Genomic DNA, 16,476 nt, shown 5'->3' with positions numbered 1-16,476 from the left:
TGCTGGAGGATGTAATTAAGGCACTTAGCATAGCTAGATTTAAAAAAGGTTTGGACAAGTTCTTGAAGGAGTCAATACATTTATTAACCAAGCAGACTCAAGGAACAGCCACTATTTATCACTATGTGACAGCAGCATGGCATCTATTTACTGTCTGGGATCTTGCCAGATACTTAGGACTGAGATTGGCCTCTGTGGAAACAGAACACTGAGCTTGGACCCTTGGTCTGACCCAGTATAGAATTCTTATGTTCTTAAACGCCTTTATATTTTAGAGGGGCTTATGTACTAAACACTTCCCCATAGCCACAAAATGAGAAAAAGTCTTCAGTACATATGCCTACTAAAAGTTTAGAAAAATCAAACTGTCTTAGATTAGACAATAGGTAATGACTGTTCTACCTAAAGAAGTAAGAAGGAAAAAAGATTTGTAACTCCTGTTTAGGAACTATCAAGTTGTGTGACTAGGCCATTTTTCATAGGATAGTTCTAAGAGAACATAGTTTTGAAGTCGTAGCATTCCTTCCTTCCTTTTCAAGCCTCAAATGGAAGAGTCTCTTTGAGTCTTGTTTAACTCAGTCTCCTTATTTTAAATGCAATCTTTAAGTTATAATCCTATTAGTTGGTATATATTAAATAGTTTAGATAGCTCACTTTATAGCTATCTACGATGTCCCACTTCGGTACTTTATTTTATAGCTCATGCGAGCGGAGCATTTAAGTGTATTTGTCAGTAAAGCAATGGACACATTGTGTAAATGACTGACATATGTAAGCGGAGTATTGAGTTCTATATGTCAGTAAAGCAATGGATTTTGTATACATTAGGGAAATGACTGATGTCAGTCCAACACCCTCCAGTTTTCCCTAAATAGACGGTGCATGTATTCACCGGGACCAACTTACAACAGTATAATGTGCAAACAAGTATCACTAGTAATTGTATACACATTAATTTGAACCAGCATAAGTGGATGATGAAAAGATTTTTTCTGCGCTATCCTTTATGTTGATTTATTCCACAATTTTTGCATGGTTACGTTAGGCACCATTAGATGTATGGAGTCCACATGTTTAAGAGTTTTCACTGAATGAAAAAGGTTAGTTTGTATCTTATCCATTTTAAAATTTTTTCAATGTGCACAAAAAACAACCACTATTAATGATATCTAATGTATTTTGACAGAAACGGTTCCATTGCAGATCACCTTCGAATTGCATTGAAATATACCATTTTCACTATCCAGAAGCCAAATGATTCTCTAAGGTAATAGTGAGGAAAACAAATCTCACTTTTATTCAACTCGTGTTTTCAAACCTTCTTTGAATTAAATCTAAGTATGGATGTATAAGTAAATTTCAACCGTAATGATATTTGATCATATATCTTCTTCATTTTTATATTATCCTCACATTTTTTACATAATATTACAATTGTTATGAGCACAGATCTATGTGTCACCATTTTTTTTTTTTTTTAACATTTTTTAATTCATCAAATTTTGTATTATTGTTACTCTATGTTTTTTTAATAATTTTGTTGTTCTTCATGGATTTGTTTATAGCCCCTGAGGCAGCCGCTGTGAGAACGGCGAAACTCGGCCTGAGTCGGGCTGGTAATTTGTAACGTCTCCACCACAATAAAGAATTGGAAAAGACTTCTGGCATCTATTCCCTTGTTTTTCTTTACCTAACGGCTTTTTTAGATCGCCTACCTTCTTGTTACAATGTGAAATAACCATGATGGAGTCTCCAAATCCATTCCCTGCAGGAGACAACTATGAAAAGCCATCTGCTTAGGTTCCTTCTAACTTCCCATAAGGAGGAAAAATAGCCTTGTAACACTAGATTACTGGAAATAACCCTGAGAGGGGTGCTAATTGAGTGAGATGCTCCTAACATACTACATTCAGGTCCAACTCCCTGAAGCCTAGGATCTGCAGAATGGATCATGTTTGGGATGGAAGTGGCAACATGAGATCTGGACAGCAGGAATAAGGCCTTCAGCCTTTGAAGTCCATGGCTGTAGGACCACGGTCTTCTTTGGATATTAGTACACTTCCCTATACTCCAGAGATTAGGAAGGGCTATTTGCTATTCGAGATAATCAGTGAGACTAGGGATTAAACATCTGTATAACCCTGGTAGCAGCCTAAGGTTTCCTGCTCTAACTCACCCTGAATAGATGTGACTAGAGGAGAAACTAGAATCCCTTCCTGGATAGGGAGGCCTTTATTACCCCTTGACCAGCAGGCGCCCAGAGTCATGGTTAGTACAAGGGGACAGCATGAAAGATTTCAATAATGGATCCAAGATAATGGATATGAGAAATATGTGGTAGTACCCACTAAAGAAGATATCGGGGAATGCACGTATGTTTCTATGTGGGAAACTGACTAAGAACCTAAAGAATAGGAGAATTCAGTCCTTTTTGAGAGACCTGGAATAAATAGTACTACACCCCTATTCAAGGAAGAGACTGAGCCCCAAAACATGTGGCTGACCAAACCAGCTTAATACCATCACCTACATAGAGCAATAGGGAAGTCGCTCTGAATGGTGTCCAACCACGCAGAGCAAAAGACTCCAAGAGTTGCCATGAAGGCGTATGCCAAGTACACAGCAGCCTGCAACAAAGAGGGGTCCATTCCAACTGAACCTACAGTCCTGGAATATTTCCTGGAGAAAGGGAGGACTGCTTGTGGGGGCATGGAAGGAAAGAGAGGCTTCCAATAAGCATCCCTAGCCAACTTCCAAGATTACTCCAGTTTTCTCAAAGAGGGTAAAACTATACAAAGAGGCAGAGACTGCAAAGGCCATCACTCTATAGAGGAGTTCCAAAGAAACTTATCTGTAAGCATTGTTGTCCGTCGAGTTAACCACAGCACAGGTGGATGTTTTGAATAATGGGCTTTCATTCATACCCAACATTGGTCATTCTGAATTTGACAGCAGGATTGCCATTCAACGGTTTATATGTGAATTATATCTTAAGTTATATTTTAATAGAAATCAGAGTAATAACACGGATGTTTCCATCATCCGTCCACACTCAACATGGAATCCTTCGGGTCTTCGTGACCCATATATCCGCACATTCCATCAGTTGGTGTTACAGGATTTGATGCATTACGAAGCAAAGAAAAAAATTTGGCAATATAACCTAATAAGCAAAGTCTTTATCCAGGTCGTTTGACCTGACCATTAAACCAGCAGATAAAGGTAGAGCCGTTGTCCAAGATCAGCAACAATATATCGATTCTATGATGGCACATCTTAATGATTAGAAATTTTATCGTTTATTATCATCAGATCCTACAGAGGCTCTCCAAAGAAAATTGAGGAGATCGTCAACCCCATGGTGGTTGGAACTGAGAAAGAAAAGGTTATCTAATGTTGGCCCATCCATGTAGGCCTACCATATATTCAGTACCCAAGATACATAAAAATATGTAGTCTCCTCCGGTTAGACCTATAGTGTTTCTGAACGAAGCGGCGTTGGAACCTCCGGCAGTATTTGTGGACCACTTTTTGCAACCATATGTACAGCAAGCAAAATCATAAGTGAAGGACATGGTTCATTTTTTATCGATATTACAGGCATGTCAACTTGATCAAAACAGTATGGGTTAGCAACAATGGACATAAAAGCATTGTATACAAATATACCACAACTTGACGCATTACAATCTGTGCAGGATGTATTACAAGAGAGATCAGGAACACAATGCATACCAACCCAGTTTTTAGTGGACCTGACAGATTGTTTTATTCAATAACTACTTTTTGTTCGGATCACAATTTTTTCACCAGATATGTTACAAGGTTTGAGGAATCACATATATTGTTCGGCATGGTAGCAGCATATAGCAGGGTGGCATTGGTATATAGATGACATCTTTTTTCTGTGGATCCCATCTGAGGAACAGCTGAAAAGAGTTTTATGACTGGATAAATACTGTAGCTCACAATTTACAGTTTACAGCACAACAATCAACACGTTTCATTTCTAGATGTTGCAGTTTCTTTACAAGATGGCCAATTTAACACCACAGTTTTCTGTAAACCCATGGATAAAAACAATTTATTGAGATTTCATAACCATCACACTCACGATCATTTAAAATGGAGTCAGTTTTTTTGGATTAGAAGAATATATTCTAACAGAGGAATTTGAAAGGCAAGTGCACATGTCATGGGCATGATTTCAAATCACATGAATATTCGCATAAAGCGATCAATCAGGCATACAAGCGTACTAAATTTAGTGACAGGCAAACATTATTGCAGTATAAGCCTGTTAAAGGCAGTCTCGCTTAGTTTGCATATTAAAACAGACCATGGCAGTGGCAGTCATTGCGGCAAATTTTAAAGAGACATTGGCATCTACTGTCTCTCCATGAGGTATTTCGAGCTCTCCCTTTAATAGCCACCTCATGGGGATTCATTTAAGAGATAGAGTGGTCCATGCACATTTACAAGAACAACCACAAGAAGTGAAAGAATATGGTCATTTTAAACGTGGACAGTGCAAGTGGTATCAGTATACCATTAAGGGTAGTATGTGGCAAGATCCTATGATGGGATATAGAATAAAAAGAAACTCACGTACCAACTGTCTTTCCCCTAATGTAATATACACAATCATATATCCATGTCCAAAGGTTTATTAGGATGCACAACACGATCAATAAGGATAAGGTTGACTGAACATAAATCCTGGCTGAAGACTATCATATTAACTGTACCACTGGTACAACACTGTGTAGAATTGGATCACAATTTTACAGATTTACAGTTTACAATTGAACAAATTCAAAGCATCATCCTTGGCGGTGACATAGTATCACGATTAAATTACCACGAGGCTTTTTGGATCTACACTCTAATGACATCAGCTCCGAAAGATATGAATGACAAACTTGATTTGACATTGCTGTGTAAAAGCAGGATATCCTTCACGTTTTAGACCCACATAACATACTGACGTCACATTGAGAAGAAGCTTATGCATTGGTTTCAAATGGTTTACCCTAGCTCCCTTGAATTTCATTGCTAGATTGGCAGTCACAAGAGCAGAATATAAGGGACAGATAGCATTTTAAGCTAACTCAGTATGTCTCTTGAAGAGAAGACAATGAGCAGCTCTTGGATACAGGACACACAAGCGGCATAGAAGGTGCAAACAGTTTAAGAAGAATAACATCCCCTGCTGAAAGACTGCTGGTCTGAAACGTGGGCTCATTGAAAGGGCAGTAAGCTTTTTTCGGTTACATGTTTTTGGGTGTGTATCGTGTTTGTAGGAACAATTTAAGAAAAAATTTAATGAAAAAGATAAAAGATTTTTAATAATTATAGACATAGCCACAACTTTTTTTTTTTTTTTTTTTTAGTGTTCTCAGATAATTGTTAATAAAATAAATTTTTGAATAATTAGTAACATCAGCATAATTGGAAGGAGGTTGGCAGTTAGCAATTATAAAGATGCGGTGAATTTCATTACCGGGAGGTAATTGATCAGATACTCCTAGCTGCAGCACCAGTCCATGTCTGCACCATCTGCTGCAGACAGAAAAATACTGAATAACTGAAGGCAGTACCAAACCCCTATACAGAGAATGAAGTCAGCTTTGAGCATTTTCCCCTCTATCTATACCTGCTGGCAGGTTGCTTACCTGCAACAGGAGTTCTCAACAGCAGATTCTATCCACCCCCCTTTGGGAGTTTCTTAACTCAACAACTTGGGAAAACAATAGGGTCAACAGCCGAGTGGAAAATACTGCATATCCTCAGTAAAGACTTACTAGCTTTTCCCAGAAAGCTCTGGAAAAAAAGGTTTTGTTCAATGCACGCAGTGGCCACATGTCCACTTTTGTAACGGATTGATTTACTGTCTTCAGAAAATACCTGCTGCAGCAGTAATCTAGGTTGTCATCCAGGAACATGACTGGTTGATGCTCAGCCAGGTTAATTACTAAAATTCAGTATCTGTTTCATGACTCACCATCAAAGAACAAGATGTGTGGTCCAAGAGGTACAAATCCTTGCCGAACGCAAACAAGATCATAGTTCCCCTGTCCTGGAACAGCACAGCCCAGCAGGATGGAGGACCTATTTAAAAGAACAAAAAGCATTTTTTCAATATACTTAGTTCTTATGTTTATATTGTGATAAGCCAAGAAGTGCCTTTTTATAGGTTCAATCATTTAAGTCTTACCTGGTATGTCTGGCATCCGGCGCAGTTTAAGGTCATCAATGTTTGTGGTTAAAGTAAATCTGGAGGCTTTGGTTAGTATGGCAACGCCAGTACCATACTCAGTATGGAAAACCCTCGCTTCCACCACATGGTTCTGCAAAACCTCCTAATGCACAGGAAACCACAAGAGAAATCCACTGTACAAAATATGGGCTTTGGTCATCATGCTGATCAGTGTAGCACAAGAGACCTCAGGTCAATCCTTTTCTCCAACTGAACCAACAAAGGTTACCAAGAAAGAATTGGTGGTGTACTCAACCTGGGTGACCTCTGTTGGCTGGCAGAAAGGGATATTTTATTCTCAGTTGTCAAAACCCACATCTAGAAAATATATTCTTCAAAAAGTCATTAAATAAAATTATGGAAAAATGTTCCATAACAAACCAAAAAGAGAAATGTTATGAAAATAGAGGATAAAGGCTCCAGCCATCACCAGTCTGCAATATCAGTCCATATGGTCCATATCCATGGTTATAGTCTCATAGACCAGAATATGTCCAGCTGGGCATGGCAACTAGTCAACCTCTTACTCTCCTTTACAACCCCCTCTTTTCTCAAACCCAGTGAATACATCCTACGATTTCTAAAACCCAGGTCTATACTGCTATGCCAATCACCAGTGACAATCTTACACTGGCCAAATTTTGTCACAAATCCCCAGAAAAATAATCCACCACACAGAAGTGAAATTAATCTACAGTGAAGTTTGCCTTGCCTGACTCCCATGCAAAACATACATTGCCCATGCTGAAGTGGCGCTTGAATCCACATAATAAGTCATAGATAAGCACAGACCCATCTTCTTGTATGCAAAGCAAATCCTCTGTGACTGTCCAGCCCATCTGCACCACCTGGCCACTCTTCCACTACAAGAGAAAAAGCATGGAATATTTTAAAACCAACTTTGCACATCAATTAATTGCAAGATCTCAAACTACAAAGCATACCAAAAACATTCTTATCAGTTATTTTAATTATCGTGAGTACAAAGACAACAATCTGATATGCTGTTAGCAAAATCCTCAAACTCCCATAATGCACTTACTTAAAAATTCTTATAAATCAATTACAAATCAATTGATTTAGGCAGTGTATGAGGTCACAAAACATTAAACTGGACATAAGTATAAAACAAAGTAATCAAAATTACATAAATCATAAAAGATACTAAAAGTTTAATGAAACGGGAATGCTTTCGCAAAGATGTGATATCTGGTAATAAACACAAATGCCACAGTAACACATTCCACATTATAGGTCCAAGTAAATGCCCTAGTGCAGACGTCAACCAGATGAGTATGCTTATGAAAGAACAATAACAAATCATCTTGTGAATGTAAAGACAGAGATAGTATATGCAGATCAAACTGGACAAAAAAAAGACAAGACTTTCCCTCTTAATAGTTTTAAAAACAAGAGTCAATGGGGCCAATGTAATAAAACCCATGCTAAAAATTGGCGCTATTTTTTTGCATAGACATTTTATACTGTATGCAGTTAAAAAAAAAACTCAGAAGCCCCACTCGAAGTAATAAAGTGGTATGCAAATGAGACAGGCATTAAAAATCCACACTAGCTAAAATAAACATGCAAAAATCCACACTAATGCCCTGATGCACAATATTACAACACAAAGGGTAATCTTTGTATGAATACAATCAAAAATTTGCAAATATAAGTCCCTGAGGAAGCCTCTAATAACAGAGGCGAAACGAAGATATCTTTTGTCGGACTCAGTGAACATATGATCCTGAATAAATGAATGTGGATATACTATAGACCATGTGATGACTGATGATCATTACACATGGGATTGAGGAAAATATATGCAGTAATAATTTTACAATTTATAAGTACATGTTTGTATTATTGAATAATCAGGTTAATATGTGTATTTATCACTAAAAAAACATTGGATAATTTCCATTTAACATCTCAAACTTCATGTGATATTTTATTGTGGGGTATGAATGTGTGAATGTGCTAGCTTAGTTTTAAATGTCTATGTAGGGATATATGTGGTTTTTCAAGTAAATAAATAAAAAATTGATTTAAATCGGTGTCTCTCTAAAATTTGTGGTTGTGCTGATGCACAATATAGCAGGAAAACAAGGCACTACAATTGGCACCAATGTAAATAATTCTGCATAGTTCCTTTTAGGCTGTTTAAAGTGACATGGGCCAAAATGAGGTGTAATTGGTGTGCATAGATGTCCATCAAATTTTCTGGGACATTCCTCCTTGCAAAGGAATAAAAGGCAGCTCCTTCCAGGACCATGTGCTGGGTGTTAGGAGTTGGTAGTTGAAGGTGTTCTTTTGCGATTGCTGAATCTTTTGTGCTGCTTGTCTTTCCTCCCTCACTATCCCTTCCCTTTTGTCTGTGCTATTGAGTATCTTTTGAGTGCATCTGTGTCTGTCTTTCCCGCCTGCTTGTTTAGGTACCTAAAACAGCAGAGTTGGTGTTGTGGTTGTGATGAAAATGGAGTGTGACAGAAGGGGTGCTAGTGAAGGAAAGGATGAGCATGACAGGCAGGCGAGTGGTGACAGAGTGGATAGGAGGAGGGTGGTGCGTGAATCAGTTGAGCGCAGCAAGGGAGGGGGAGAAGGGGCAGGAGGAGAAGGGTGTGCATGAGGTAGAAGGTGCAGCTAGAGGGGAAGGAGATATCAAAACAGAGGAAGAGGGAAGTGAGAGATGGAAGTGGCAGTAGGGCCCAAGAAGGTAGGGACCTACACCACTGATCTGATAGCAATTAACAGGCGGGAACCAGCAGCCAACAACCGGAAGAAAAATAGCGGCAGCATGATATGTGCTTTTCAGACGAGAAGGACCTTCTAGTGTGGCAGGTCTATGAAAAGCACGCTGCGCTCTTTGGTCAAAAGACATCTAAAGTAAAGAAGTTGTTCTGGGAAAGCATCGCAAAGGATGTCAATAACCTGTCAGTGGCCGCTATCGGCTGTCAAAGCCAAGCTAGCAAATTGAGCCATCCTTGTACCAGACAAGAGAGAGCCTACAATGTGGGATATAGCCAGCACCAACAAGAGACCTGGTCCAAGCAACTCTGCAGCAGGACAATGTGACAGGTGTCTATACTGGGGGTGCATATTCAGACACATATTCAGCGGACAATGAAGATAGAGGTGCCTGCCACAAAGGACTCTGTCACGGCTGAAGAGAGCCAGATCCAGGATGCTCCCATGGGAAAAGAACAACCAATACAAATCTGTAGCTATTAACGAAGACAGCAGCAGCAGCCGCATGAAAGGTCAGTTGGTCACACTCAACCTTATGTGACCAGACCTATCCTTGCCTGAAATCTCAGAGCTACCAGTGACACCTGGCACATGTGTGGGCAGCAGGTCTCCAGGTGGAACTGTGGCCAGTGGTGAGCCTGCAGATAACGGCATTATTTCACTGATACAAGCATTACCCTGCCTCGTGGATGTGATGGCGGACCAACTGGCGGTGGAACCGATTGGAAGGCAGAACTTGTTCAGTGCAGTGTAATGACCAGATGGAAGGCTATACATGCAGAGATGGAGCACATGCGAAAGGAAATGCACCAGATGCAGAGAGAGACCAGAATGTTAGCGAGGGAGAGCACAGCTGCAGCCAATATGATGTTGGATCGCATTCACACTTCCTCCAATAATGGCGGTGGTGTCCTTTGAGATTTTTTCTCACAGAAAATCCACAACTTCATATTCGATCCTAAAGCTTTATTTTCTCTCATCTTGTCTCACCAAATCCTCCCCCCCGACCATCCCAGACGATCAAGTGGCCAGCAAAGCCTCAGAACTAGCCACATACTTCAAGAAAAAAATCACCGATCTGATCACATCTTTAAATGCCAATAATGGTCCACTTCCTCCACCCTCGTACTCTGCATATACCCAGCAGATCACAAGCCTGGAAAACTTCGAGCTGACTTCCTCCTTAGAGATTGAATTAGTCCTAAAGAAACTTAAACCTGCCTCTCACCCCACGGATGCGATCCCTTCCAACTTACTCATCGCCATCTCTAAAACCGTCGCCAAACCAATCGCCGACATCATTAATTGTTCACTAATACAAGGCTTAGTTCCCGACCCCTTGAAACTCGCAATTCTTAAACCACTTCAGAAAAAACCCAACCTGTCTCCAGACGACCCTGCCAACTACCGCCCTATTGCAAAACTCCCCTTCATCTCCAAAATCTTAGAAAAAATAGTTAACAAGCAACTGTCAGAGTACCTGGATGATAAAATCTTAGCACCCTTGCAATTTGGCTTCCGCAAAGCCCGAAACACTGAATCTCTCTTAATCTCTTTAACAGACACCATACTTTTAAATCTTGATAAAAAACAACCCTGTCTACTCATTCTTCTCGATCTTTCAGCTGCCTTTGACACGGTGAACCACTCAATACTCTTGGATCGGCTGACATCGGCATCAAAGGCACTGCTCTTAACTGGTTCAAGTCTTTTCCACAAAACAGATTTTACAAGGTCAGAGTCAACAATAACGAATCACATCCCGTCTGCTCTTCTCTGGGAGTCCCTCAAGGCTCCTACTTATCCCCGACCCTCTTCAACATTTATCTTTTACCACTCTGCCAGCTCCTCTCTAAACTAAAATTAACTCACTACATTTACACAGACGATGTGCAAATATTCATCCTGATTACAGAATCTGTACAAAAAAACTCTAGAATTCTGGAACAACTGCCTTCTAGCCATCAACAACCTGCTCATGAGCCTTAACTTAATCCTTAACTCCAACAAAACTGAAATACTCCTCGTCTCACAAGACTGTAACTATACAATGTCTAACATGCACCCCACTAATCAAACATCCTATTCTTCTCAAGTTAGAAACCTCGGAGTTATCATGGACAATCAATTAAACCTAGAGATTTATCAAAAATACTGCTGATGGCTTTTTTAAATTGCAAGTCCTAAAACGGCTAAGACCTCTCCTACACTTCCAAGACTACAGATCAGTTCTCCAAGCAATCATTTTCTCAAAAATTGACTACTGCATCTCTCTCTTACTCGGCCTCCCAGCTAACACCATTAAACCTTTACAAATGCTTCAAAACGCCTCAGCCAGGATTCTGACTAAGACCAACAAAAGAGATCATATCACCCCCATCTTGAGGAACCTACATTGGCTCCCAATTAAGTTTAGAATCAGGTACAAAGTACTAACGATCATACACAAAGCCATTCACAAGCTCATCCCTCTGGAACTCAACATTCCACTTAGACCACATATACCCTCCAGACCGGTAAGAGCAGCTTATAGAGATACTCTCCTTGCTCCACCCATCAAAACCTCTTTAAGTAAACGAGCTATGTCCACAGCAGACCCTGCGCAATGAAACTCTCTACCTCCAGAACTCCGGCTGGAAAAATGCCCAATCACCTTCAAAAAAAGAGACTCAAAACTTGACTATTCGAACAAGCTTTTCATGTATGCCAATGATTTTCCTCTCTTATATCACCTTACTAGCTAACAGGCTACATATCAGATTATCTATCTGAATTAGCATTCCAATTCAGCAGTAGATCAATCCAAATTTTGCTCCTTGTACCCTAACCTTAAATTATTCCAGTATGCACCTAGATCTTTTAACCAGGTTAGACTTGGTTCCACATAAGAATCTTATTTATTCGTTTTCGTTTTCTTAATTCCCCAGTTTCCTTTTGATCCAAGTTTTACTCCCTTGTTTAATGTAATCACATTCTTATATGCTTGTTACTGTTATAATGTAAACTGAGATGATATGTAATATTTCTACATGAATTTCGGTATATAAAAATGTTAAATAATAATAATAATAGCTAACTGCTTTGTTTACATGGCATTTACAAACACCCTCATTAAGCCAAACTACGTGTTTTTACTCTGATTTTTGCACGTTTTTCCAGCACTGCAGCCTGTATTACATTTATGAATAAGGTTAACGCTGAAAAACCTGCTCAAAAATCCCATTTGCTCTCTATGGGAAAAATACTTGGTATATAGGACCCATGCAGTTTATTATATCTGCTCCAATATTTTAAATTTTATTCTCCAAATCACAGGAAGTCAGTGTAACTAAGACAAAACACAAGAAACATGTTCTCTAAGTGTACTATTAATTATACTATGTGAGCAGCAGCATTTTGTAACAATTATAATGCATGAAGTTTGTATTTAGGTAACCTGATGAGCAAAGCATTACTATAATCAACTGAGATTAAAACAAAAGATTGCATAATAATTCTGCAATCTTGTCATAATAATAAGTACCGGTAACTAAGATAATGTAATAAGGCCTGCACAATCGAAAAGGGGCAACCGCTCCCCTGCACTGCCCTTTAAATTGCCAGCAATTTAATCAGCATATGCCGATTCCCCCCACCCCTGCCCTCCAGATGTCATTTTGGGGACAGCCATCCCCAATGGGCATCAGCCAATGCAACGCTGGGGGGGGGGGGGGGGGGGGAGGGCGGAGAGAGAAGAGTCCGGTGAAGGAAGAATTGCACAGGAAGAGTAGCATTAGCACGCCATGACCAAGAGCTCCCTTCAACTCCCGCACCTTTCAACTGCAGGAGGCTGCCACAGCGCCCGATTACAAGTGGGCTCCGGGCACGGGGGCACAAACCCACTCTTAAAAGCCAGATCGCAGAAGTATTCTAATATGATGTGAATAAGACACTGTAGAGTCAAGCTGAAAACCCAGATCATGAACAAAATCAACAAATGGGATGGTTTTACAGCCAAATGTCAGAACAGGATGGGTGCTTGTACGCAGGAATCCTGCGTACCTGGCCTCCCTAAGAGGAGAAATAAAGCCTAGTCTCTGGGAGGAACAGATAGGCTCTGGTAATGAGAAGGCAGCTCCTGTATAAATGACTGACTTATGGCTGAATGTTTGGTAGAACTACAAAGGTGAGCAGTTTATCTTGTTTTCATTTTTGCCTGTACATAATAAATTGATGCAAAGATAGCCAGAGTCCAGAGTGCTGTGTCCTCCGGCAAGCTGAAGACCGCTCACTCTCTGTTACAGTATCCATGAAGTAGTTGTGTGCACCACTCAAACCTCTGGAGAAAGACACTGCAAAACCTGACTCCTGATCCCTAATAATTCACAATGATGTAACAAATATGAAGGATAGAAAGTGTAGATGCCACAGGTGAAACTTGTTTTGTACACAACTACAGGGATTTTGTTTTATGTTGCCATATCTTTTAGTCGGGCATTCATCCTACGGGTGGCTTGGGCTGGTCACATCTGACACTTCAAGTATAAAACCGATCATTTCTCATAAAAACTAAGTCCCGGATGAACCTAGAGAAAACTGTGAAAGATGGAAAGGCAACATTATTGTCCATTTTATATTTTGAACCTTGATATAGCCATTTTTCCTGCAGGCTGTATGGCAGTTATCTCAAGGCTGGGTTTACTCCATGGGCAGTAGCCAAATGGCCGAGGCCTGGAAGATATGGGTCAGTTTTAGTTGCCCTGAGTTCCAGTACCAGATCTCCAAGCTCTTGCAGCTTGCGATTATCTTTGTGTGAGAGTTTTGGAAACATCTCACTCTTGAACACTACACTCAATTGCTTCTGGGCTATCATAGCATTGCTTGAGTTTTTGCCATTATTACAGAGCGGTCCACTGAGGGATTATGAATGTGCATTGACTTTAGTCTCTTTATTCTTCCCAAAGATTCATTCTTTAAGCATGTCATCAAAAGGTTAATCTCGCTTGGGGTAATGTTCAGTTCCAAGATGCTGCCTTTGAATAGAAATTTCCATGCTCTGCAGAATTCGGACATCAAACTTGGGGGCTGATGCAATAAAAAGTGTGCCCAGCTTAACGCATAGGTTTACACACAGTTGGATGCACTAGACTAGTACCCGATGGAATAAGGAGATTGGTGCATCCAAAGCACGCGCCCAACAAATACTTAGCAGATAGCGCCCATCACATGTAAATTCCATGTAGATGAGGCTATTAGCTATTACTCCGCGATGCAGAAAGTTGCTGGATACCCAATGAACATTTTTTAACACGGAAAATTTAATGCCAGCCCTGGAGGTTGCATAAAGTCACTATGCAAGTCAAGAGCTCATGAGAAATTAAATACAGTCCTCTGTGGTTCCTCCTACCTAGTATCGCTGCGACACAAATTTACTGCTTGTGGTATTGAAAAATAAGACTTATATTGACTTGATATTTTTTTTTCTTTTAAATGTCTTCTGGACACACAATTTAGATGTCCTTAGCAAGGGGTGTTTAGCTATGGGTGTCTTCAGCAACCTCAGTAAAATCAGCCAGAAGGAGCAGGATCAGAAGAAAATGGATGCTCATACTGAGCACCTGTTGCAATTATGGGTGCCCGAAGCATTTGAGCACTAGGGATGCACAATTCTCCCCTAGGGAATCCTTTTTTATGTAGCACCTCATTTAAATACTGCATCGGGCACCCAGGGGATGTGACTGCGTGCTTGTTAGAACGAGTTCTCAATACGAGCGCCTGCTTTCAACGTGCATCTTATTGCATTGGCCCCTCTGTGAGCCTTGTATTTACACATTCTTAATGAATCATGTATTTAGCAATATCTGACATGCCTGCGGTTTCAGTCTGAAATGATATGGGATACTGTTGGAATCTGTGTGTCTTTGTGCATCACCTGGCATGTCAGTTTTGAATATTAAGGTATGATGAGGTTAATCAGGGTCACCTTGGCCATTTGAAGTTCAGGTGTCCAATATGCTTGGTGCAGCCATATCATGACCACAATTCATGTGGGATACTACTTGAGTGTGAGCATGAGGTAGTGTGTATCTCACTGCAGACATACCTAAACCTGGAGCCAGTGGTAGTGCATCCATGCACTAAGCTGGTCTCTATCAGGAGCAATATTTACATCCTGTAAAGACTGTATTGTCATCTCTTCAGAGGCTTGGGATAGTGAGCTGGAATACCTGGCTGAATGGCTTAGTGCATAATCTCCAATATGCTCAGCTGGGTCCAAGGCAAATTATACTAACCCAATTTTACCCATCTTGTCAAGCAGCTATTTCAAGGATCTCAGCCTCAGCTTAAGCTGCAACTGCATCCTTTTCTTGTAATACTTCTCAATTAGCTTCCAATTCAGCTTTTCTTGCATGCAGAAGCAGAATTCTGCTCCCACTCCTCCAACTCTGCTTTCTTGCTTGCGGCAGCAGCATTTCATTCCTCCTCTTCCGCCCTAGCTCTTTCTAGTTTTAAGGCTGCCTCTTTCTGCTATAAGATGCACGTACCTATGTGGCTTCTGCTTCAGTGCATGCTCTGGCGGCAGCTGCACTTGTTGAAGACAGGTTTGAGTGCACAGATTTTAAAGATTTTTTTTGTGTGCCTAGAGCAGAGTTTCTCAAACATCATGCCAGCAGCACAGTGTGCTGCAGTAAGATTCCTCCTGTGCAGTGATGGTCTCTCTTTACCCATGATAGTACAGATACCCAGTTCTGTATTACAGCCTGTACATTTTGATCCTCCGAGTCCCTACCCTGCTTGTGACCAGCTCAATCCCCCAGCCAATCTCTTCCTGCAACTGCAGCAGCTTGCCTTACGAAAGGTTAGTTGTTCAGTGTGCACCTGCTGCATGTGTAACACAGCCTCATTGGTGGCAAGTAGTTTTTGCCCATATCTGTTTGTGACCTGCCTGTCCTGTTTGGCTGCTCTGCTGCACTGCCACTGAAATCTGCTTTCTCCGGCTCCTTTCGTGCTGTTTGCCTGCCCAGTGCCTCCTCGGTAAGCTCTTGTATCCACACACTAATACTGCCAGCATAGCACAAGCCAATGCGCTCCTGAGGAATTTGTGCTGCGGCACCAAGTATGTGATCTGAGACCATTACTCCAGCGAGCTGCTAGTACTAAACTTACTTTAGTGCCATCGACGAAGAGGTGGGGTGGATCATGGGCCAACTGCAGTGGGGTACGTGAACCTCTGCGAGACAGGCATAGCTGAACCAAAGGCTGGACCTTGGAGGAAGGAGGTATGCTAGTGGGGAGAAAGATTAGGACTGAATCTTGAAGAGGGTTGGGTTTAGAGAGAAGAGTTATTGGAGTTTGGCCCTTGGAGAGGGAAGTAGTACTGGTTTCCAGCATGAGGAAGAGAAGAAAATACTGAATGCTCCAGCTTGGGAAGGAGAGTGCTGGAGTTGAATGGGGTGAGGGGAGAATGTTGAGGTCTAGCCTGAGGGAAG

At 40.8% G+C, this 16,476-nt stretch overlaps 1 protein-coding gene across 1 annotated transcript in view; it reads right to left on the bottom strand.

The window, feature by feature from the left end:
• Positions 1-16,476, bottom strand: part of VPS16 (VPS16 core subunit of CORVET and HOPS complexes) — a 245,123-nt gene that overhangs the window by 195,864 nt on the left and 32,783 nt on the right. The window contains exons 4-6 of the mRNA XM_029606500.1: positions 6,994-7,122; positions 6,218-6,362; positions 6,005-6,111 (exon numbers count right to left, since the gene is read on the bottom strand). Of these exons, the coding sequence (XP_029462360.1) occupies positions 6,005-6,111; positions 6,218-6,362; positions 6,994-7,122 (381 nt within the window). The remainder of the gene's footprint in view (positions 1-6,004; positions 6,112-6,217; positions 6,363-6,993; positions 7,123-16,476) is intronic.

The sequence above is a fragment of the Rhinatrema bivittatum genome, chromosome 6 (assembly GCF_901001135.1).
Source record: "Rhinatrema bivittatum chromosome 6, aRhiBiv1.1, whole genome shotgun sequence".
Taxonomy (NCBI): Eukaryota; Metazoa; Chordata; class Amphibia; order Gymnophiona; family Rhinatrematidae; genus Rhinatrema; species Rhinatrema bivittatum.
This window is presented reverse-complemented; position numbering and strand designations above follow the sequence as displayed.